Below are 24708 nucleotides of genomic sequence, written 5' to 3' on the forward strand. Positions count from 1 at the left end.
ATATTGATGGGATCACTAAATCCTCTTATATTTAACTCACTAAACATAGATTGTATATGTGTGACTTTGTAGGCCCATTAAATGGAGCATGGAGGACATATATAGGCCTATAACACTAATCTAATCCATAGGCCATTAGTGGTTTCTAAGCAAGACATTACCCATGTTGAATGAGAATCTTACATTAATAAACGTACCTCACATTGATTATTACATAATATTCTAAAGGTGCGTTTTATTTATCTAATTTTATGTAAATTTGTATGATCTTATTAGAATATGCATGAACTTATATTTGTTGTAATACTAGTTGTAAATTGAGCTTGGATGTACATTATTAATTCTTATCAAAACTTATCTCATTTAAAGTTATTAATCTTTACCTGAACTTAATTATATAAAGATAAGTTAAAACAAAGTGAATAGGATAGAGCCATAATGCATACTTCAGTATATAATACAGCACAAAGTACTTTGCACTTTTTTTCATGTTTCATACAATAACTCGAGATGTGAGAGCACATTAAAAGTTTGGCAATTTGCAATTCTTATCTCCTAAAATAATGCAACTTACTCAATTGGACGAAGTTCAAGCAACTTTTGTTGCCTATATATATTTCACGGGTCCATCTGTATTTATATAAATTAAATGGAATAACTCTTGAAAAAAAATCCTGTGGGTAATCGAAAGGGAAAAGCTGTGTTTTATAAGATACCTCTTGAGGTAAAGTAACAGGCATCATTAATTCATTAGACATTAGTCATCGATTTAAGAGGGCATACGAGTATACGACCAAACTGTTTTATGCATTCGGGTGAAAACGGTCTAAGGCAACCTCAAGTCATTTTACACGAGTCTGTTTTATGCATTCGGGTGAAAACGGTCTAAAGCAACCACAAGTCATTTTACACGAGTGTGACGCCACATGTTTGTTAATGTGTGCAAGTGTCATCATTCTCGGTGTACTTAGCTGCATGCTATAATAATTTAGCAGATGAGTGCAAATAAGCAAAACATGTCGTCATATAATGTATCTCCCAGTTGAAATAGTGAAATACTTTGGAATTTTGATACCATGACTAAAAAGTTAAATAAAAATAGCCCCTTCAAAGCAAAATGTAGCTGTATCACTACTTTTTTAGCACACCAAAATGGATTTCACGTCAGAACTTTTGATCATTTGAACCTGTCAACAAAAGAAAGGGAGATCTGATAACCAAATAATTTCCTTAAAAGAACAAAGGGAGAAATAAAGACGAACATTAGATTTTATCTAACAATTTATGATGCTATTAAAAAAAAAAAAAAAAAAAAAAAAAAAACATTTTATGATGTGATATTTGTGCATCACAATTTACTAGGCCAACTAGAATATTAGTTCAGGAGGATGATCCGAGAAATCTTTGAGTTAATCCATATAGCTTCTCAAAGTGAAATAAGTGCTTCCGAACACGCCATATGTGCAGTGTGTAGAGTATTGCAGCCAATGATACTAATACGAAGGATATCAATATCAACACCCAAAAGTGCTGCAAAACAAGGTCATAATCACATCAGAGTCAAATTCAGTAGTGTTACTATTACCGTGTTAGTGTGCAAGGCACCCCAGAGTACCCGAGGTGAGGGGAGTGATCAAGGGAAAACCCCCTGTCTGTAGCCTGCTGGCTAATGGTTCGTTGGCTATTTGGCTATGTATGGTATGAACATTGCAAAACTTCTGATATAACCTCCATGAATTTTGGGTCACTGATATAGCACTTTTCATACAATGAAAGTGATTAAAATCTCGAGACCAGAAGGATATATAGGTGCCCATAGACTGACAAGTGATATATGAGACTATGACTAAGTTTAAGGCCTACACCAAATGTCTGTTTTCGATTTTGAGTTAGAAGTTTGTTCCAAATGCATCTCAAAATATAATGATATGATTTATGAAAAGATAATAAGGTGAAACTGTTTTTAAAAAACCAATCTAGCATCATACACTGTTATATTTATAATTTATATCAGCATAGCTTAGACTTCATTACCATAAAAGCTATAGCTTGAAAAACTAAAATGACTCCGAAGTATTTGGAAATGGTGGGAGCACGTAATGAGGTGAACTTAATCTTTAACTTAGTTTGTTCTACTGACATTTCCGTGTTTGATCAGAGTTTAGATACAAAGTTATGGATGAAATCACGGTTACCTCTGGATTAGAGACAATTACTCCCATGATATAACCTAACAAATCCATAGCAGACTGGATGGAATTCTGGACCCCTCCCACAATACAGCGATCAGAGGCTGGCACTTGGTCCTGAAAAGTGAAAATAGCATAAAGTAGTGCTTATCTAGTGGAAAGGCATGAGCCAGAAACCACAACAGGTATATTCTGCAGTGAGTGATCCTGTTTATTCCCTTAAATAGAAAGATTTTGTTGCATAATCACCTGCATTTGTTGGATGACAGCTAAATCGAACATCCATAATCCAAGACGAGATGCTGCAACGCCACTCATCAACATATATGCAGATGGTAGCTTGTTTTTGACCCATATAGAACCAACACATATAAGAAGAATTGACCACTGCATGAAGCATCACAAGTGTATGAGAACACATTAACATGGTATCAAATTATCATTTCTGATAGAGACAAGGTGAATGATGCTACATGATATGAAAACTTTACAAATTTAAACAGATAATCAAAATTGAAGATTTGGCAGCAAGTATTCTTATAATTAAAAAGGTACTCATACCTGAGACCAAATGGACCAAAGTCCTGTCCTAAGAGTTGCAATTTTCGACTCTAGAATGGGATAGGTAAAGGTTGCTGTTATTCCTACAATAGCACTTATGCCTCGGGCTATACCTATCTGATATGCAGCTATGCCTTCCCATTCCAAGACAGCAGTCATCAAAGAACCAAAGCTGCATGAAGACCAACAAGTATGTCATTTTTTTTATTTCTCTCTGAAAGACTGTAACCCAAGACAATCAAAAGCGTTATCTTAAAGATGCTTCACTCATTGAGTTCATGATAATCACCACTTGACTGTAGAAACTCTAGAAGAGTTCTGGAAGCAGTTTAGGATTTCTGCCATAAACACCTTTCTGTAATTTTATGACCAGGATGTAAAGTAGCCATAGAAACTTAAATTACCTGAGTACTGTAAAAAACAGCAAAGCCAGGGATAGGCCTGGAAGCACCACTTCTTGGTTTAAGTATACTTTCCAAGCACCGAGACAAGGAAGTATTGAAAAACATCCAAATTTTTGGGTTTTGGGAGAAGGAATGTTGTTTTTGTATTCAATAGGCAAGTCAGAGTTCTGCTCAGAAAGAGACTTGCTTGGTTCAGGATCAGAAGATGGGATCTGCTTTCTTTTGCTATCTTTCAAATGTAGAGCCGGAATCCCCTCATATACAGAGCTAAGTAACCAGTATTCAACACACACGGAAACAACGTTCCAAAGGGCCAAAAATATAGCTGATGCTGTCAATGATACAAAGCTTACAATAAAACCAGAAACCACTGGAGCACATAATTTGCAAACCAGGTCAATTCTTCTTAGAACTGAATTTAACTTTGTTAATACTCCAGTAGGCTGGTCTTCTGACATCACAACAACCCTGCATATAATTTGATGAATTACTGTTTAATAAGCGCAATCTTAAGCAATAAAAAGCACAGAAAAATATAATTGACTGAACATCAAGTGAAAGTTTGAAAAGTATGTATTTGCTAATGAATAAATTTCTCTATTATATGATGATCTTAATATTTGAAAGGGTGTTATACTGTTATGTAAATCTAAAATGATGTTGAATCAAATTTGACGAGTAAAAAAGTAATAATAAAGATTGTCTTACTAAGCTAGCAAAAACAAGAGAAGTGTAGTTATGCACTCTTCTGAAAAATAAATTCTGTTCACCATTCTCTTTCAATCAAGATGGTTCCTACAAGGGTTGAAAGCACTGCAACAGCTCCTGAGAGATAAGTTACCAAAACAAGTGATGTAAAGATTATACTCTTTAAACTTGAGTAGACTAGTAAAACAATTACTGCGACTCCAGCAGCTATGAATGACAGATTCTGTGACAGTGTCCAAAGTTGAAGAACCTGTAAGCAGAAAAGCATGATAAAAATTTATTTCTGCTGCATTTGATGAATAAGTTGCAAATTGCACTGAATTGAAGTTTCGAAAATCAACTTTTTTCTACCTTTTCATGTATGTTCCTAATTGCTATTATTAACTCTCAAATCCCAACTGATTCAAAATCAGATTCTTAGCCATTGAATTTTAGGCCATAATTCATCCACTGAACCTAATAAATCATTGAGCACGAATAAGATGAGTTGAACAAACCTTGACATAACTCAGTTTGTTCACCCATTCCCCAATAATAGGACCAAAGAGCGCAACAGAAGCTGATTCTACAACTCCATATAGAGCCGTAAGAAGCAATGAGTCTGGCCAGATGTTAATCATATATAAAGCCACAGAGAATTCCCACATTCTGCAGATAATCTCACCCAAAAATAAAAATTAATCAAGAGTTCCTAGGACAGATCACCAGAACATTGCTAAAACTTAAAACATCAGTTACAACAGCGAATATATTATATCCAGGATTAGAAATGCCTATCATAAAATTTCTCCAAGCAAAGGATGGTAAAGAATAACATAAAAAACACACAGTAATCATTGTCTGAATGACTTGCCCAGTTCCTGTAAACTAAAAAATTCCCACAAAATTTATGCCACCAGTTATGTCAAGAATTAAGATCATAAACCCAAATCCATTCTTATGTAACAACCTTGATCTCTAAGCTAATCACTAGCTTATTCGATGCATCGATTTTTGTGGAATGGACTGTATTGTGACGATTTAATCCTCCTAGAGTTACCACTATAATATCCAAAAAGAAGTGAAGTACTCTTCACAATCAAATATCAGATGCTAAATGACACAATTTGGAGATCAATGAAGATTTAAGAATCAAAAAGGTTCATGAGTACCTACTTCACAACTTTTGTCAAACCCCTAAGGAAACATGCAGAAAGATAACAAAACAATGTTGACAGAAAGAAACCTTTATATCCTCATTATTACTTGCACTAAAACCCTTTTTCAAAGACACCCTTTTTACAAAATTGCTCAAAAAAAAATTGTCCTTTCATCAACCCATTAGTTCAAGTTGAATAAAAATTCCACAGAATCAATGAAGTAAAACTAACATTACCTTTCTACCAAAAATTCCACAAAATATATATCACATAAAATAAAAAAATATAAAAATAAGTTACCTAGCACTCCATCTTGATAAGAAGTGACCAACATACAAACACCTTAAAAGAGAAGTTGGTAATGGATCATTTTCTGGGTTAATTAGACACTGCCTTGCCTCTAACTCTGCATCTCCCATGTTTTAATTTGATTTCTTAGTACTCAATTTCATACAAAGTACAAATATCTACATTTGAATTTGGGGTATTTTTATTAATTTGGGATGAAATCGATGTTGATTTGTTGGGTACAAAGATGACATTTAATCATCAACAACTACTTTGTATTTTTATCTATGGTTTCTCCCGTATTAAGAATCTTAGGTGAATTATTGTATTTTTCAATTGGCATTCCAAATTTAGGAATTTCGTATTCAGTAAAAAATAACTTTTGTGTGCTTCGAATGACAAAATGTACTTCTGATTTAGGCCCTGTTCACTTCACCTTAAAAAAATAATATTAAGTAAAAATAATTTTAGTTCAGTAAAAATCAGTTTTAATCAGTAAAATTAATATAAGTTCAGTAAAAATAATTTCAGTTCAGCAAAAATAATTTCAGTTCAGTAAAAATAATTTAAGCTCAGCAATAATAATTTAAGCAAAATTAATTTAAGTTCATGTACTTTGATGCTTTTTTTTACTAGGCTTTTTTATGTAAATTATTTTTTCCATATATTGCAAAATATTGTCGTACAAGATTTTTTAATACTTCACATATATTTTTTTTATGCATCACTTTTGTCTGTACTTTTATCACATATTGTATAGTTATAAAATATAATATCTTTTTTTTTTGTCAAGTATAAAATATTATGTCTTATTGATAATATTGTAGTCGGTGATATTTGGTAAATACAAGTAGTATATTTTATAAAAGGGTAACAAAATTCATCGTAATAGCATACTTAATCAATTACAATAAATTCAATAAGATATTGAAATATGATATTCATATATGATTATATAAGCATGATCTATACAATACTACCAATATATCGTTATATTTTTTTTTGCTTAAATATCACATGCCTTGATATGATCAATCAATCTACCAATATTTGCTATAATTATTTGTAAATTACATGCAATTAACCAACATATACGTAGTAAAAAAATTGACTGACAATTCAAACCAAAAATTTAATTAACAATATTTTTTTCATGCATGTCATAAATTGTGCTAAAGTCTTTTGGTTTGAGATCGTTAACTCCAACTTGCTGCTTTAGAAACTATTTTAATGATCAACTATATATTTTAATAGTCTTATATAATCATATATATATATATATATATATATATATATATATATATATATATATATATCATAATGGTGTCAGTGTGTTTGACTTTTATTTAATAAATTGTAGAATGTTTTATTTTATGTTCAACAAATATAATTAATTATTTGCATAAAAAAACAAATGTAATTAACTATTAAACTGAAATATATAAATTATATAAATTACATAATTTCAAAAATAGATTATTTTACCTAATATATATATATATATTAAATCAGTAAAAATAATATCTAAATCAGTAAAAATAAGTTCATTTCAGTAAAAATAATTTCAGTTTAGTAAAAATAACTTCAGTTCAGTAAAATAAGTTCAGTTCAGTAAAAATAATTTCAATTTAGTAAAAATAATTTCAGGGTGTTTCCGACGGAATTTTTCCGTCGAAAATACAAAAATAGGCTGTTTTCTAGTAGCCAGAAACAAAAACATGATTTAAAAGAACAAAAAAATGCCAATAAAAAAAATGATTTAAAAGAACAACGGCATCGAGTTACAAACAGATCGATTCCCATTTGCAAGGGATTGGACTGCCAATCATACTCCCACTCGTCAGATTGTTTGCAAGTGAAAACCCAACTTTTATGTCATTGCACAAGACTTTGATCTCGCATTTCGTTAAATTATCTCTCAAACGTACGTAGTGACCCTGAGCTTTTAGACCAAACTGGACAACATGTTCACCCCACAAGTCCTGCGACATACTGTCTCGTTTCGAAGGCGTGCATCATCCTTGATCCGCATTCCAAATTGCACCTGGTGTTGACCCTCGTGTAGAAGGAAAGGTACAATTGATGTCGACGAAAGAATCTCATCTTGGTGATACTCTAATGACACTTGCAAGGGGTCGAAATCGAGTACCTCTTCACCCTTGTTCGTAAGTGTGAGAGTTATGTCCAAATCAGCTGTTACGCGTTTCTTGTCTTGAATAATTGAATAATAATCTCTACTGTTATTATATACTTTATTGGAAGTCACATTAAGAGAATCGACTCGAAACTCCAAAACGGGATGTTGATTGAACATGAATATAATTATTGGAAAACCCATAATAATTACGACGATAAGAATGTAACTTAAAATTTCAGAGTTGATGTGGTTTAACCCGTAGATTGGGAAAACGGCTACCATTATACTTGTTCTAACTTCCTAAACACTGCACAACAGATAAATAAATTTCAATAAACTAATTAATATTGAATAATTACATAATTTTTGGGAGAAAAGGTACAATTTCATAGTTTCATCCTAACATTAAAAGACAAATTCGAATTAAATATCAAATTAGGCTAAAAGGTCACGGTGTAATATTTTTCTCTTGCAACAAAATCGCTCTTTATAAGCTCGGTAATTGTAACCAATGGTTCAATAATCTGACTTTATAATAAACCTAAATTGAAAATAATGACAATTAAATTAACGATTACCCTAGATTGTGAATTTGATATTCAATGATAAAAAAAAAAAAAAAAAAAAAAAGGAACACAAATATCTTACCTATGTAGGATCAAGATATCAGAAGTCGCCTTGATCAATGGAGACCTTGGAATTTGCTTCAATAGAAATAAGAGAGAAAATTTTGAAACCGAATAAAAAAATTGTAGGATGGTAGTTAAAATAAAAAAGTTGATAATGAGTAATTTAGGAAAGTATTATAATTTATCATCCGAAATCTCTCTTCACTTTTATATATTAGATATTCCTATAGATTTACAAAATAAATATTTTTGTAAGACTAGAAAATAAATATCTAATTCATCAAACTTCTCATTGAAATCGAATTGGATTACTCACGTCACTTACGTCACGTTGATAGTATAATATATAGTTCGTTTTTATTAGTTTCTCATCAATGAATTAGGCCTTGTTCACTTTACCTTAAAAAAATAATATTAATTAAAAATAATTTCACTTCAGTAACAACAATTTCAATTCAGTAAAAATAAGTTCAGTTCAGTAAAAATAAAGTCCAGTTCAGTAAAAATAAGTCCAATTCAATAAAATTCAGTATTTTAAAGAAAAAATATAATACTCCCTCCGTTCCTGAAAGTTCGACTCACCTTGCAATTGTGCGGTCTCCAATGAATATTTTTGACCATGAATAACTTCGATTGTGTATAAATGAAAATTTTAAAAAGTTGATTTTTGGATTATTTATAATAAGGGGAATCTAATAAGATCTCACATACTAATTTATTTATATTGTATATAAAGTGCGGTCAAAGTTATTTTATTTTGAAACACCTTGTAGCCAAAAAGTGTTGTAGCTTTAAAAAAGAAATTGAACATTTTGTCCTAAAAGTTTATGTGGCAAAGTAAACTACAAGGCTGGAAACGCCCTAAGTGTATTGTAGCACAAGTTTTATGATGATAGAATTAATTAAGCATTAAAATAACCAACTAAACAGGTTTTATCGTTGTAACGTATCTGCTGTACGTATTAGCTAGATTGTACTAAATATTTTTATTTATTTATTTATTTTTATTTATTTATTTTTTTTTTTATTTTTTTTTTTTTTGTGGAGAAATATAATGATTTGTAATTCTAGTAATGTCATCAGTTTTTTATAGTTATACATAGGAATTTTTCATTTGGTACCATTGTGCTTTGGGCTTATTTTATTTGATACCCAATATATTTTTGGATTCCACATATTACCACTATACTTTTAATTTGTTCACTATTGTAACATTCAATCAATTTTGTTTTGTATACTTATATTTGGGTGCCATAAAAATTGTTCGCTTAAGGTTTAAGGGGATGTTAAAGCCCTTCTAGATCAAATTTGAAGTCGAAATTAGCAACAAAAAAAAAAGTCTCGATTTACGTGCAAGTAAATTGACTCATATTGCCTATTTTGATCCGTTTCACAAAAAAAAAAAAAAAAAAAAAAATTTATAATAATTTTGTGGTCATTATGAGCTATAAGAACAAATTTTGAAGTCAATAATAGATAAAATGAACCACAAATGCCTTAAATTAATCAATAATAATAATAATAATAATAATAATCTAATATATTATATATAAATAAAGTAGGCATTTTTGGAGAGCATTCGAAGCGCCACGTAAAAAATATACTTATTTCGACCAATAAGAAGAAAAGATTTGTATTTTATTTTTGAATTAAAAAATTATGTCGCCACCTAGATAAAAGTAACGAATTAGATTTGATATATCTAAAATTTTAATGTCATGTAGATTATAATCCACGAATCAAATTATTTTAATGAAAAAAAATAAAGTAAAATATAGGAAAAGATAAATTTATTAATTCAATAATACGAGTATAAGAAATCCCAAAAAAAAAAACTAAAAAATATTTAAATGATAAACCTTATAATAAAGTTTGATACCTATCATTATAAGATAAATTTTGATAGTATTTATGATAAGAAATACAAATTGTTCGTTAATTATAATTAAATCAAAATTTGTGATACCTACCATTATAAATTGACACATCATACGACACAACCAAAATTTTGTATCAATACAAAACCCCCATCAAGTGAATTTTGTGTTAGTTTTTGGTCATCAATGGTCGGGTAATCTTTAGCTTAATTTCTAAAATCCTATGTTTAAATTTGTATTTGTAATTATTACTTACATTGTGTTAATTTGGGATACTTAACGATTATATGTTTATGTTTTATTTACTAAATTTTGTTTTTACATGCACATCTAACGCATCATACGACACCAACAAAATTTGTATCAATACAAAACCCCATCAAGCGAATTTTTTGTTAGTAATTTTGTGTTAGTTTTAGGTCATTAATGTCCGAATAATTTTTAAAATTCTATGTTTAAATTTAAATTAGTAATTAGTACTTACATTGTATTTAATATTTATTTGGGATACTTAACGATTATCTGTTTATGTTTTGTTTACTGAATTTTGTTTTAAATGCAGATCTAATTTAATTAGAGAATTAAATTCGAGCAAAAATGATTGGAAAATCAAAGTACAAATTTCTCGCCTATTTGACATACTAAATTTCTGTAAACAACATAGCTTAAAAGTTTGGATATGGTCCTAATGGAAGAGGAGGTTTTATTTTTATTTTTTTTATTATATATATATATATATTGTTTAATTTACATTTATTATATTTTTTTATAAACCTCTTTAGTTTTTTATTAATTAATTTTATTAAAAAAATAAAATTTGTAATTTAAGTGGCTTAATCAAGTATTAAAATAACTTAATTTCTTATTTTTAATTATAGGGTGATTATACGTTCATGTCTCAATTAACACCAGCTTTGTTCAACACTTTTATCCAAAATTAATTGAAGAAAAAGTTTACTTCTTTAGATACTTTTCAATCGTTCCAATCCAATGCCTTGATTTTTGTCATTATATTGATTTAATAAAAGTTCCATGCATGAACACATGGATGGACCGCATTTTAATTGTATTAGTGGTCTTGATCTCATTGATGCAATTCATATCATACTACTTTTGATTAAAGATGTAATGGATGTATATTCTCCACGACATTGTAGACAAAATATAACAATGTGGAAGCTAGCTAATTGTTGACTAGCTTAATTTAGTTACTAAGAAATTTTATGTTGAGCATTGTCAAGCATATATGGTTGAAATTAATTTGTAAAGTACTCGATTTGATGCAACTATTCAAGTTAATTTTTTGGCTTTTATACATATATTTAATGCAACTATTTCAAATTAATTTTAAAAATTGTAAGAAAAATCTAAGGCAAATGGCACACGATTTGATGTTGTATACTAATTATATGGATGACTTTCATTATTATTGGAGATGATGAAAAAATCCCAATGCATAGATTTGATTTTATACACAATTTTTTGATCAATTTCGCAACAATTTTTCATTTATTAGTAAATATATTGATTTACTTTATATAAATGTAAAGATTTAATTTATATTAATTTTATTTTTTGCTAACATAAACAATGAATAATGATTTAGGATTTAAATTATTTAAAAAATTAAAAATTTATCTTTTCACATTAAAGATTTTAGGTAACGGATGAAATATCAGTATTATTACCGGTAGGTCTAAGTCCTTCTCTAACTAGAAGAGCAGCAAATCGTCTGCTCATTGAAGAACTTACAGTAAAAAAAAAAAATTAAAATTAAACTTTTGTAATTTTGTCTGAAATTATTAAACACAATAAATCAAATAATTAAAAACCTTAGATGAAAAAACCGTGCATTGCACGGGCTTTCATCTAGTAATAATAATAAAACAGACACCCGGAATGACACGTGTCATTTTCTGGTGCTGTTTTTTCCCTCCAAAATCCCCTCCCCTATTTTTAATATGAGTCGGTTGGTTTTATGATAAATATGTATATTTAGCATGTACGAAGTATATCTTTTAGAAGTTTTAGGAAAGTCAGGTATCCTTTGTATTGTACTATATATATTGTCGTGAATATCAATACAAGGCTTAAGCCGTTTTCTCTAATCTTTCTCCACTTTAACAGTTTTTACTTTTTTTTTTTTTGCCAATGACATAAATTATCTACTATAAGTTATACACAAAATATTCACCAAATCATATAATATATTTGTGATTATATTGATTCATATATTTTCCATTGCTGTAATTAATATTTTCCATTCTATGTAATTTTAGACTACATATCTAATGTAATTTTAAATAAATATAGAGTTTCCAAATTTTACTATACAAACCTAATGTAAAATTAAATTAACTTAGATTAAGAAATATACATCTAAAAGTTAAAAAAATATTTTCCAAGGAAAATTTATGCTAAATTTATTATAATAATTAAAGATTTTTGTGAATACGGTACGACAGGTAAAACATGTACTTCGTATTAGATTTTAGCAACTGAAGCGGTAGGTATGACAAGAAAGTTTTAGTTTTTTTCTCTACGCGAGATAGGAAATGAATGAGTTAACGAACTTCTCTTACATAGTTATGCAGAGCAATATTCATTTATTTTTCAATTAATAAAATGAATTTATAAAAAAAATACAAATAACTTAAAATACTATTCAAATTACGTTCCTTTATTTTTGTATCGGCCATTAGTAAATGAGCCCTTTTATTACGAATTGAATTATATTTGTTTTTTCCCTACGGTGTTGATTTATAAAACGTGCATCGCACGAGCACTATGCTAGTGTTTATTTAATGGGATGTTATGGGAAATACTTGTATAATTACACGTAGTATTATCCCAAAAAATTAGTGTTTCAATTAAGGCAGATTTTAGGTCACTCCATAATTAAGAATTACTTGTCTTATGCACTTACTGCGTGCCATATTGGCTCTTTCCATTTCCAGATGATAAAGATAGAAGTTGGGCAAATTGGGCAATTGTGCAAAAAAATAAGAATATTTACTTGTTAATTGTGACTACATATATTGCCAGGAGTTGCTTGGATGCAATTGCAATCCATTGTTTTTCTATCAAGTCCACTAGAAAATTTGTTAAATACAACTGTCTAAAATATCCATTTTACGAGTTTTAGCCTTTTAAATTTCAAAATACAACCTAAAAATACACCCAACATATAAAACTAAATTGTGCTAAACACTTAACAAAACTACTATTACTTTAATAGTTTTCCCTAGCATTTACTCATCGATAGTAAACATCTACTATCACAGCCACAGGATCGCAGCAAACATTAAGTATGTATCAACTACCACAATAAACTAATTTTGCCGAACATGTCCTGTATCATGTAAAAAGGTTTCCAAAAGTTTAATATTTTTTCTCTTTTCGTTCAAATCCCCAACGTATCAAAGCTTTTCAGTTTCTAAAGCTTACTATCGTTATGTTGCCGATTGCGACGCTTCTTGGCTTCAATCCGTTATTTGGGCCTGGTACACCTTTTTTTTGAAAGATGGGCCTGGTACACCTATTTCTAGGATAACAATTTCGTTACGACTAACAAACTTAAAGCCCTTTCATTTTAAAAACAAAAAAAAAACAAAGCCCAGATCTTAAAACACTACAAAAAGGGCCCATTAATTGAATCTGTATCCACAATTAGAGCATGCACAATGGTAGGGATTCACCCTCATCTAAGCCTTCTCTCTTCTCTTAAGAGGAATCCCCTTGATTGTAGAGTTGAAATGGTGAATCCTCTTAGGAAGAGGAAGATGGTGAATGCTCCATGGGAAGAGGAAGAAGAAATGGAGAAGAGGATTGGAAAAGGTGGGGAAAAAAACAAAAAAAAAAGTTAAAAGAAAAGGCTGGACTAGCAAGCGCCACGTGGCAGCTTCCTGCTGGCCGGCTAGGCTGGCAGGGGCCCACGTGTTGCTTGCTTTTGCTGACATTTTGTTGTTTTCTAATTGGTTGACATTTACAACGGTTATAATTATTCAAACGGTAATAAAAAAAAATAAAAAACGGTAACTTATTTTTTTTAAAAAAAAACACCAACGTTTTTTTTTTTTCTCTATATATGAACCTAAATTTGCCATATTTTCAAAATCTTCATTTTCTCCATATTTTCTGTCCTTTTCCTATTAATCTCACTCATATTCAATTAATACATCTTTGAAGAATGATTTGCTTGAACATATATGGACTAGGTTTGGGAGCACTTTTGTCAACTCACCTTAAAAATAAAACGTATTTATGATTTAGTTTCTCGTTTTTCAATTATCAGCTTTTAATGTATTTTTATGTTTCCGAATTTCATGAATTGTCTTTTTACATAATGTATTGCAATGTTCCTTTTTAACTATTTATTATATGTGTGATGACCGTTCTATTTACTAATTATGCATTTTAAATTATCATTAATTGTACATTTTTGTAATATATTAAAATTGTCATTAATCTAATTATAATAATTTGTCATATTAAATTTGCAAATATCTAATTTAATAGAAGATGGTGGGGCATAAATAGAAAGGAAGGGGATTCATGAATCCCCTTTGTTGTGGAAAAAAAAAAAGAGGAAGAGAATAGAGATAGTGGAAAATGATGTGGAAGAAAGAGAAATGATGTGTCAAAAGGAGAGAATGAGAGACAAGAATTAAGAGGATTCATGAATCCCCACCATTAATAGAGACGGAAGGATCCCCTATACTATAAAAAATAGAGTTAAAACTTATTATTAACCCAAATTTTGTAAGATTCAATTTAGAAGGAATGGTTGACATTGATTGTAGCTAGCCTTGTAGGAGTGAATTAAAGAAATGCTAAAAAGCTTCCCTTTTCTTTGGTGGGGTATTGTTAATTACAATGAAAAAGAAAAAAGTATAGTAGAAATATATAACTCCATATTGTTTTAGGAGGAAGAGATAGAAGATATGGTAGGATTAAACGAGTTTTGTTGATTAAAAGTGTATAAAAATACGAAATATAAGTTAGTGGATGATGGATCTCTCCAAAACAAGAAATGACACTTTTAAATAGAGATATAGTTTTTTTTTTTTTTTTTTTTTTTTTTTTTTTTTTTTGGTGCACACGAATGGCTAGGCCCTGAGAAAACAAACAATAAATGACTCCGGTGGAATGAAACGTGGCAAGGCCACCCATACAACATAAGAGCAATTCCAATGGTTGTAGGTAGGGACTTGCTTGTAATTTCAATAATTCCCTATCTACTAGCTTGACCATTGGAGCTAGAAAACTCAATTAACTTGACTAAGCAAATTAGCTTTGCTTGGGAATTAAACTTGCCAAAATAAAATGCTCATTGCACCAATTAAGCTCTTTCCATGTATTTTCTATCTAACAACTTTTACTAAGCTAATAGCTAGCCATTGGAGCAAAAGTAGCTAAAATAATAATTAGATTACAAGCTTATGTGGCATGACAAGTTAATTATCAAATGAGCTTGCCATTAAAATTGCTATAATCATACAAAATACGTCCTAAAAATAAAGGAGAGAATTAAATCAACCAAAAGGCAAACCTAACTAAAATTTTTGGTAAGAGTTACATACCAAAATTATATTTTTAGAAAATTTTATACACCCAAATGTAATGGGCCTTCGAAAATAATACTACTTCGAATTATTACGAGAACTCAACCAAAGATTGTTGAGAAGAAAGGATTTAGAGTATTATTAAACTTTTCAACAAATTCAACTCATTCACTCCTTAATCACTAGGTAATTTCTTGCATTGCCTAGCTCTTTTGAATTCTAATTGAATTTCTTTTTCTTAATTTTTACATTGCGAAGGTATTTAATTCTTAATTTGTAGTTTTGATCATGCTTTATGCCTTGAAATTGGACTAATAGATGTTGAATTCATGCCTAAACTAGTTAATTACTGGCTATTTTTTTGTGTAATTTGCTAGGTTGTGCTTCTAATACTAACTACTACTAAATAATGAAATCCAATACTAGTAATTTGGGTTTTGCCTTGCAATTGAAACTTTTCAGATTATTTGAGATTTATACTTTGAGCTTGTGTGATAATGGCTCAACTAAACTGCTCTTGAATTGGTTACAGTGTTAGTAATTTAGTGTTTAATTTCAGATTATTTGAGCTGTTAAATTTCGAGTTGAGAGAGCTTGTTCTGGATTTTGATTTGGTTAGTGTTAGACCGATTGGTTTATATGCAGTTTAGTGTTTCAGGGCCGATTGGTTTATATGCAGTTTAAGAAATATTTGAATGGAAGACAAGATGAGCTTGTTTGCGTTCATTGCTTAATATTAAAGGTGTGTTCATGATTTCTTTTGTTCAATGATCAATTAATATTCCTATGCTATGATATATCTTTGGATTCCTACTTTGTTATCAGTAGTCTATAGTTGTTTCACTTGTCGTGCTTGTCATTTGTTCAATTCATTAATTTGATATTAATCTTTTTTAAGTACTATGTAGGACATAAAGTTTTTAATCTTTGTACTTTAGATGAATAAGAGGAATAACAATAACTTGTTTTCAGCATTTATGCGTGGTGGGAAGCAGGTTCCTGTTGGTTACGCAAAGTGCTTCTTGTTGCCATTCTTGCTAATCACTAGGCTATTATCAATTTCATCGTCAACTCAAGATAATCTCAATTAGACTTAATTGAATACTTTTAATTGTTTATGGCTTAATGCCCAGTTCAAGTAGTATAACCATATGGAACCTTAAACTTTATTACTTCAACACTAGTTTAGTAGTCTGAGTCTAACTTTATTGCTGTTAGTTTTAGGGGGAAACATGGTCCAAAGATAATACCTTTTCTAAAAGAGTGTACAAATGATGCTAAACTTTTTACAGGTAAAAATGATTTAAATGTTTTGGTTGTTGGAGTCAGAAATTTTTACGTTTGAAAGTGGAAACTCAGGAACTAATTGGTAATCTCATTTCATACTTTTTCTTGAAGGTTTCTTCTCATGAGTTAAATGTTGCAAACTTGACTTTTTCTGCGTCCTTTGTAAGAATAAGAAAGTTTGCTAGTTCGAATTGTTGATGGAAGGATCAACTTGCAATTGATTCCAAGGTATGGTTTCTTCTCCTGGACTCGATGTTTGGTGACATTGGTGTGTTTTTCATTATTTGAAGCACAGTAATTGATTTGTGCCACAGCTGATGATCTTTGTATGCATATTGGTGAAAGGTACACAAAGGAGATGGTGATGAGTTTAGCAGGAACTCCAGCAGTTCGACCGTCCATTTCTCTCATCAAAGCTTTGGAGCTGAAAAGTTGTTTCCACATTGGCTTCAGATCCTTTGAGCACCTCAAACAAGCCCATGCACGCCTTTTACGCCTTGGGTTAAGCCAAGAAAATCACCTCCTTGATACCCTTTTGGGATATTACACTCAATTTGGCCACACCCATTATTCCAAATTTCTTTTCAATCGAACCAATAATCCCAATATGTTTATCTCTAATACAATGATTAAAGGGTTGGTTTCAAATGACTTATTTGACGAAGCTATCAGTTACTACCAATCTATGCGTTCAAAGAGCATATTGCCCAATAGATTCACTTTTCCATTAGCCTTGAAAGCTTGTGCTAGAATTTTTGACTATCGGTCGGGATTAAAGATCCATAGCCTTGTTGTAAAATTGGGTTTTGATAAAAATGTGTATGTTAATACTAGTCTGGTATCCATGTACTCAAAATGTGGGAATATATATGATGCCCGTAAAGTGTTTGATAATATGCCGGAAAAAGCTTTAATCTCTTGGAATGTTATTATTAATGGGTATCATGATGTTGGGAAATTTTCTGAAGTTTTGAGCTTGTTTAGAGGATTTTTGAGAAATGGTTTGAAACCAGATGGTTTCACTCTTGCTATGATTCTTTGTGCTTGTGCAGAGTTGGGCGCGCTTGAATTTGGTGAGTGGATTCACAGGTATGTTAATGTAAATGGCTTAGAAAAAGATTTGGTTCTAAATACCTCGTTGATTAACATGTATGCCAGGTGTGGATGTATGGACAAAGCACGGGGCATCTTTGATCAAATGCTTGAAAAGGATGTAGTTGCTTGGACTTCTATGATTCAAGGGTATGAGGCAAATGGTTTTGCAAAGGAAGCAATAGGCATGTTCTTTGAAATGGAGAGAGAGAATGTAAAGCCTGATTGCAATGCCGTTGTTGCCGTGGTACATGCTTGTACAAGGCTTGGAGCAATGAACTTGGGAGAGCGGGCAATCAACTCCCTTAAGTGGGAAGAAGTGGTAACCAATCTTCCTCTTGGAACAACCATAATTGACATGTATGCTAAATGTGGGAATTCTAACTCTGCATGGAAAGTTTTTAAAGAGATGGAGAGAGACGTTGTAGTTTGGAATGCTACTATATCTGGCCTATTCATGAATGGGCATGCTAAAGTTGCATTTGGTCTTTTTGCCCAGATGGTGAAATTTGGTCTCCAACCAATGGTAGTACTTTCCTAGGCCTGCTCTCTGGCTGTACCTATGCTGGTCCTGTTGATGAGGGGTGGAAATACTTCAGCAGGGAGCGTGTTTTTTCCATGATTCCCAACACAGAACATTATGGCTGTATAGTTAAACTTCTTAGTCATTGGGGATTATTACAAGAAGCTCATGAATTCATTCGAAGAATGCCCATAAAACCAGATGTGATTTTTTAGACAGCGTTGCTTGATGGATGCAGCTTAAATCGGAATAACAATTTGGCTGAGCATGAATTTGAAAAATTAGTCCAATTAGAACCCTAGAACTCAAGTAATTATGTTCTTTTGTCAATTATTTACTGAGTAAACAGTAAGTTTCGTGATGCAGAAAGAATTAGGATAAGAGTGACTGAACGAGGGATTGAAAAGATACTTGGGTACTGTTTGATTAAAATGGATGGTATGTTCACAAGTTTGTAGTTGGTGACAAGTGACATCCTATGTCTGGTCAGATTCGCAGAAATTAGGTGAATTGCGCAAGGATTTGCAAGCAGCTAGTTACGCACCAACTGCAGAATTTACTTTGTTTGATAAATAGGGAGCTATTAAGTAAGTATCACAGTGAGAAGCTTGCTATTGCGTTGGCTTAATTAGCACTCCTCCGGGTTATGTCATTAAAGTTGTGGAAAACCTTCGTGTCTGTGGTGATTGTCATTCAGCAATCAAGATTATTTCTAGGATTACTGGAAGAGAGATTGTGCTAAGAGACACAAACCATTTCCATTGGTTTATTGACGGGACATGTTCATGTTCATGTTCATGTTTATACTGCAAACATTTCTATGGGAAATCTTGCTACTGTAACTTGAACTTTCATATCATGCTCGATCTTTTTGATGTTTAAAGTCTGCTGTTGAAATGATAATTGGTTTACTTACTGCTAAATGCTCCTGCGATACATACTGTACCATTATTATACTGGAAAAAAATTTCCGTGCTGCTCAATGACCAGTGCAGCCATATTTCTCTGTTTCTGTATCTCTTGCTCCACCCTTTTTCTTTAATCAATACTTACTCTAAGTTATACTTCACCGAACTTCATGGATTTGAACATTGAAGATAGTTGTTTCATTTCAGGTTTGAGTACCAGGTTCTTCATCTGATCATTCAATTTCAGAATCTCCACATCACAAGATCTCCAACATTTCTTTTCCCTTTCTTTTTCCTTACTTTCCCTGATTTTACTCTCTTCCATTCATTTTCTTCACCTATGAGTTGCTTTTTTTCCTCATCTACGGTACGCTCTATCTCTCCCCTTTATTGAAGTGTGCACAATGAATCCTCCATTGAAGCGCCTTCTTAGCTCTCTCTCCTCCTTTGAAGCAGCTTTTGAGGTACGCTCTTAATTTTTTTAGTTTGGCTTTTAGGGTTTTGTTTAGTTTGAAATTTATCTACTGTGTATCACCTAATTTTCTCTCTCTGTTTCTTCCCGATTTGAGATATGCTTTGATCGTTGCTTTCAATTGAAAAATCAAACTATTTTTGTATGGAGTAGTGAAACTCTGATGAATTTGGTTTGTTTGTAACTTCAATCCACTGTTTCGTTGTCTTTGAGCTCATGCTTTGTATATAATTATATTTTTTTTTCAATTGGTTATATATAGTTTGTTTAGGGTTTTAGTGAATTGGGTGAGGAGATAGGTTTTTATCACGATTTTAATAGGTTATAGCTGATTATGAGAATAATTTTTATCAGATTTCCTCTATTTTTCAACAGTTTAGTTGGTATTAAGTCTTGATTTAATAATTTGATGTTGATTGCCCTGATTATTGTGCATAAACTTTTTAATTAAACTTGTAGTTCCTGAATAAAATTTGGGTCATACAGATTTAAGTTACAATGATTTAAGGTTATGGGATGATTCAACTCATGGAGCTCAAGTTATAATCAGGGCAATCGACATCAAATTATCAACCTTAAATTTGGGCTCAGAGTTCTACCTTCCCTCAGGTTGAATTTTATGCTTTTTCTTTGTTGATTTTGGTGGGTATTTTGGATTTAATTTGGGTTTAATTTTATGTGGGTATGATTGTTTTTAATTGATCTGACGTTTAAATTTTCTGTGTCATTTTGTTTTGATGGTATGGTGTTCCTGGTTTCCTTGTGCTTTAAAGTTGGTTTTTTGGTATTTAAAATATTTTGGGGATGTTCTCTCGCTGAACTTTTTGAGAGGTCATGTGAATTTTACAGAGTTGAGCCCCTTCTTGTAACCAGAAAGCTGATTGCCAAGGAGACTGAAGTGACAGGAGATGGGAAATCCTTTGAGAAACTTCACTTGGGAGATTATGAATGGCTTACCCATGGAAAAACATTTGAAGCAATCTGTAGTTTTGCTTCTGGTTTGGCACAACTTGTAAATTCGAGGAATGAACGTGCTGCAATCTTTGCTGATACACAAGAGGAATGGTACATCGCAATGCAGGTACTTGGTAATCTTTTCGTTTTCCATTAATTAGAATAAGAAAAAAGCAAATTGAAAAACTTGTTGATTATGATTATGCATGTGCTTATCCAAAAAGAAACTTTTGTGCTGTAGGACTTACTTTTTGTGTGTATTTCAAGTTCATTTTACAAGTGTTTGGATTTATAGTTTATCGATTTTGTTTGATTTGTTTTGGCTGATCTTATGAAGTAATTTTCTCATATTCAATTGAAAAATTGAACTGATTTTTTGATAAAGGAGGAGTAGTGGCGGCCCGGGAGCTTTAAAGGGAAGGTCGCAAGGGGTGCTGTTTGAGTGTGGGGTCCACTTAGGTGGAGACCAAGGTTGGCTGGGTATACTCACTGGAGGTTGAGTTGGCCCGCTTTGACTCGAGCCAACTAGGAAAGTCGTTCACTCTAGCCTCTATAGCTCTATGTGCACCAATCTTCCTAGAGAAGCTATGGAATTTCGTGATTTCTCCTTTGCTACTTCTGGTAATTCTCTGTCATATTTATTTTGATTGATGTGATGATTTTAGTATTAAAAATTTGGTGGTTACAAAGATTATTTATGTTTTGTGTGTTGGTAATAATGATAAGCTTTGTTGGTTTGAATTATTAATTTGGTTTTTCTGCCATTGTTTTACCGCACACTCACCCCGCTGCATAACAATCGACTTAATTTAGTTGACGGTAGCCTATTCTAATACCACAATCAACTTAATTTAGTTGACCCCACTTATGGGATTAACGCTTTGATTGATTGATAGCCTATTCTATAGTTGATTTGACATCTTTATAAGTGAGATTTTTGACAAATGAACCTATCTATGAAGTAAGTAGTAACATCTTTGATGATATGTCCAAGAAAGTATTTTTAGCATTGATCAATACTAATATCATACAAAGTTTCTGGAAAAACGTTTTAAAAATCCAAATAGAGTCTTAATGTGATGTGTGACAATCCTACCAGTTTCCTACATATGCTGCTTCCTAAACCCAGTAAATGGGTGTTGATTGAATAAACTTTGCATAAAAATAAATCTCACAAGGAAGGACTGAGATATGTATACCCTCTTTATCATCTCACTCTCTTTCCTAACAATATTGACACCTTTCAATACTCTTATTTTTTCTTATACCCTCCCAACTTTCTACATTCTCTCCTACTTTATCTTACACCCACCCATCGTTTTACACTCTCTCTTGTTTTTTCTTATACCACTCAACTTTTTCCTTAAGCTACAAATCTGCATTGAGTCGAACAAAACAAAAAAAAAAAAAAAAAAAACAAAAAAAAAACGGAGGTAGTGTTACATTCATCATTGTAAAATATGAAAATACAGGATCATCTTGTCTGCAGTAAATATTGTACTTCTACTGTTGGGTCACTGGCCTTTTATCTGCATGGCCATCAATTCATCTTGATCATATGATCAACACATTAGTGTCTTATGTTGCTCTAAGTACTGCCAGTTTCTGCTTCAAGACTGCTCAGTATGCTACTTTTTGAAAATTTTCAATACTTATTTTTTTTCTCTTTGCCTGGTTCGTCTTGAAGTGTTTAAATATTTGATAAGCATGAAACACATTGCATTTTACTAGATATCCTTCTTTTAGAGATTTTCACATTCAAAGATCTTCAGAGCTGGGATGTTTATTCTGTCAATTTGATTACTGTTACCTGTGCAGCTGCACTGTGGGGACTTTGGTTTGTTTTCAGTTTGGTTCATTTGATTTAATAGTGGTTTAGGTTTTGATTATGGTGTTTGTTAATTGCTTGGATCAAGGAATTGTTGTTGGTTTGATTTTGTGTTAATCCAATTTAATTCTTAGTATTTTCATCAATATTTTTTTTTTTTTGGTAAGTTGTGTTGAATAATTCATGCAAATTGATTAAAGGGTATGATTGCAGTTTATGATTATCAAAGTAGCAAATTGAAAGTTTATTACCTTTCTGTTTTTTGGTAGTGTGCCTTTTTGGCATGGGGGTTCAATGGAAAAGAACTGGGTCATATCAGGGTTAATATGTTTGAATTGTAAAGTCTGATTTATAATATCGTTGAAAAATCTATTTTATGAAAATATGTATATATATATATAAAATAGTATGATGTTGTGGAAAGATTCTAATTTGAGAGTGAAATATAAGATGCATCCTGTTGTTTATGTACATCATTTCTACTTATAAATATATATGATTATGACTTGTGAGTATATGATAGATGTTGATCACCATGTATGCTGTGCACACAGGATATGAAAAGTGTGGGAATGCAGTACTTAGAAGCTATTAGGAAGCTGAAGGATTCTGGTTTCAAGCCAATTCGTACTATTTAATTATCATATGTGCCAGATGAAGAGATTGGGGGACGCGATGGGGCTGAAAAGCTGGCCGAGTCTAATGTGTTTGAGAAAATGACTGTGGGCCTTGTGCTGGATGAGGGAATACCTTCACCAGATGAGAAGTATTTGGCGTATAATGGGGAGAGGTCGGCAATGTGGCTGGTTATCAAGGCTACTGGGGCACCTGGGCATGGGGCAAAGCTGTATGACAATACTGCAATGGAGAACTTGATGAAGAGTGTTGAGAGTATCAGGGTTCAGGGGTTTTCGTGCTTCGCAGTTTGATATGCTAAAAGCTGGAATGAAAACTGACGTAGAGGTGATTTCGGTGAACTTGGTATATTTGAGAGCTGGCACACAAACACCTAATGTAACTCAGTGTCTTTATTGTGTTCTCGGGTCTGATGCTCAATGATGAGAATCATTAGATAACAGTTGCCTAAGATACAATTGTTCTTAGAGTGATTTTGTTATTGTCTCTAAGGGATTTGTCATGAATGTACAACCTTCTGAAGCTGAAGCAGGTATTCACATTCGGGTTCCACCTACAGCTGATCAGAAATCACTTGAAAGGAGTATTGCCGAGGAGTTGGCTCCTGCTTCACGCAACATGACAGTCGAGGTAACAGTTGCTTGATTAACAAGATTTTTTCCGTACTGAAGCACACAATGAAATAATAAGCATTGTTGCCTTGCATTGTGAAAGCATGTATCAACAAATTCAATTTCATCATAACCTGCTATCAACTTATCTCCTTGCATGCTTATGCTATTGTTTGATCCGATGGTATATGCTATACTACTGATAGTCATTATTTTATTGAAATTTATTAATCATGTCTGATTTTTTTAGTAGAAAATGAGATGTACAAATACTGATAGTCAATATTATAACTTTCTAAGAGGCATAAAGCCATAAAGTAGTCATATTTCATATACTCATATTGTAAAATCAAAATACTAGTATTAAAATAAAAATAGTAGATCCATTAGAAGACTACGATAGTTAAAATTTCTTTAAGACAAAACCACTATTATTAACCAAAACCACTTTTAGACAAATCCATTCTTTAAAATTTTAAATTTATGCATGAAGTATTTATATTCTAGGCTTAAGGCTTCTAGCATTATGTATGCCAGTATATATATCAATATATGTAGTACTACGTATACTAATTGTTTTTGTAACAATAAACTTAGCACGCAATAACAATACTAATTGTCTTCATGTAAAATAAACTTGGTAAAAAGAAAGGAAATTTTGTCAGAAACCACCTTTTATAACACTTTTTTTTTTTTTTGAAAAAACACCTTATAAAAAATTTCTTATGAATATACATTTAAAACCAAATTTTTTGCGAGATAACACCTTAAACCAGTTTCAGGTCATTGACTTGATTTTCTGGCGTTGATCCCTCACGTGTTCAGATTAAAATAATCCCTTTCTTTTTTTTTTTTTCCCCTTTTTTCCCTCCAATTGAACTTCCTCTAATACAATGGCCAC

At 31.5% G+C, this 24708-nt stretch overlaps 1 protein-coding gene and 1 pseudogene across 2 annotated transcripts; one reads left to right on the forward strand and one right to left on the reverse strand.

The window, feature by feature from the left end:
- Window positions 1–837: 837 nt before the first annotated feature.
- Window positions 838–5618, reverse strand: LOC110730491 (solute carrier family 40 member 1-like). 2 transcript variants are annotated; one of them, XM_021910301.1, is made up of 8 exons: window positions 5302–5618; window positions 4360–4510; window positions 3925–4112; window positions 3155–3622; window positions 2751–2922; window positions 2439–2576; window positions 2196–2306; window positions 838–1187 (listed from the first exon to the last, which is right to left on the reverse strand). In XM_021910301.1, exons 1-8 carry the CDS (start codon window positions 5418–5420, stop codon window positions 1140–1142), a joined length of 1395 nt encoding a protein of 464 aa, XP_021765993.1. In that variant the 5' UTR covers window positions 5421–5618; the 3' UTR covers window positions 838–1139. The 2 variants fall into 2 exon arrangements, with proteins under 2 accessions (XP_021765993.1, XP_021765986.1); XM_021910294.1 differs by lacking the exon at window positions 838–1187 and adding an exon at window positions 1196–1530.
- A 10070-nt stretch (window positions 5619–15688) lies between these two features.
- Window positions 15689–24169, forward strand: LOC110730508 (annotated as a pseudogene).
- The last annotated feature ends 539 nt before the right edge of the window (window positions 24170–24708 follow it).

The sequence above is a fragment of the Chenopodium quinoa genome, unplaced genomic scaffold (genome assembly GCF_001683475.1).
Source record: "Chenopodium quinoa cultivar QQ74 unplaced genomic scaffold, ASM168347v1, whole genome shotgun sequence".
Classification (NCBI taxonomy): domain Eukaryota; kingdom Viridiplantae; phylum Streptophyta; class Magnoliopsida; order Caryophyllales; family Amaranthaceae; genus Chenopodium; species Chenopodium quinoa.

What these genes read in the sequence shown, in the direction of transcription:
- LOC110730491 (XM_021910294.1), bottom strand. Translation starts at nt 5,420, where the DNA reads ATGGGAGATGCAGAGTTAGAGGCAAGGCAGTGTCTAATTAACCCAGAA. An exon ending in CTGTTTTTTACAGTACTCAG is followed by an intron (nt 2,923 to 3,154) that starts GTAATTTAAGTT and finishes GTCTTCATGCAG; the next exon opens with CTTTGGTTCTTTGATGACTG. An exon ending in CTGTCATCCAACAAATGCAG is followed by an intron (nt 2,307 to 2,438) that starts GTGATTATGCAA and finishes TTCACTTTTCAG; the next exon opens with GACCAAGTGCCAGCCTCTGA.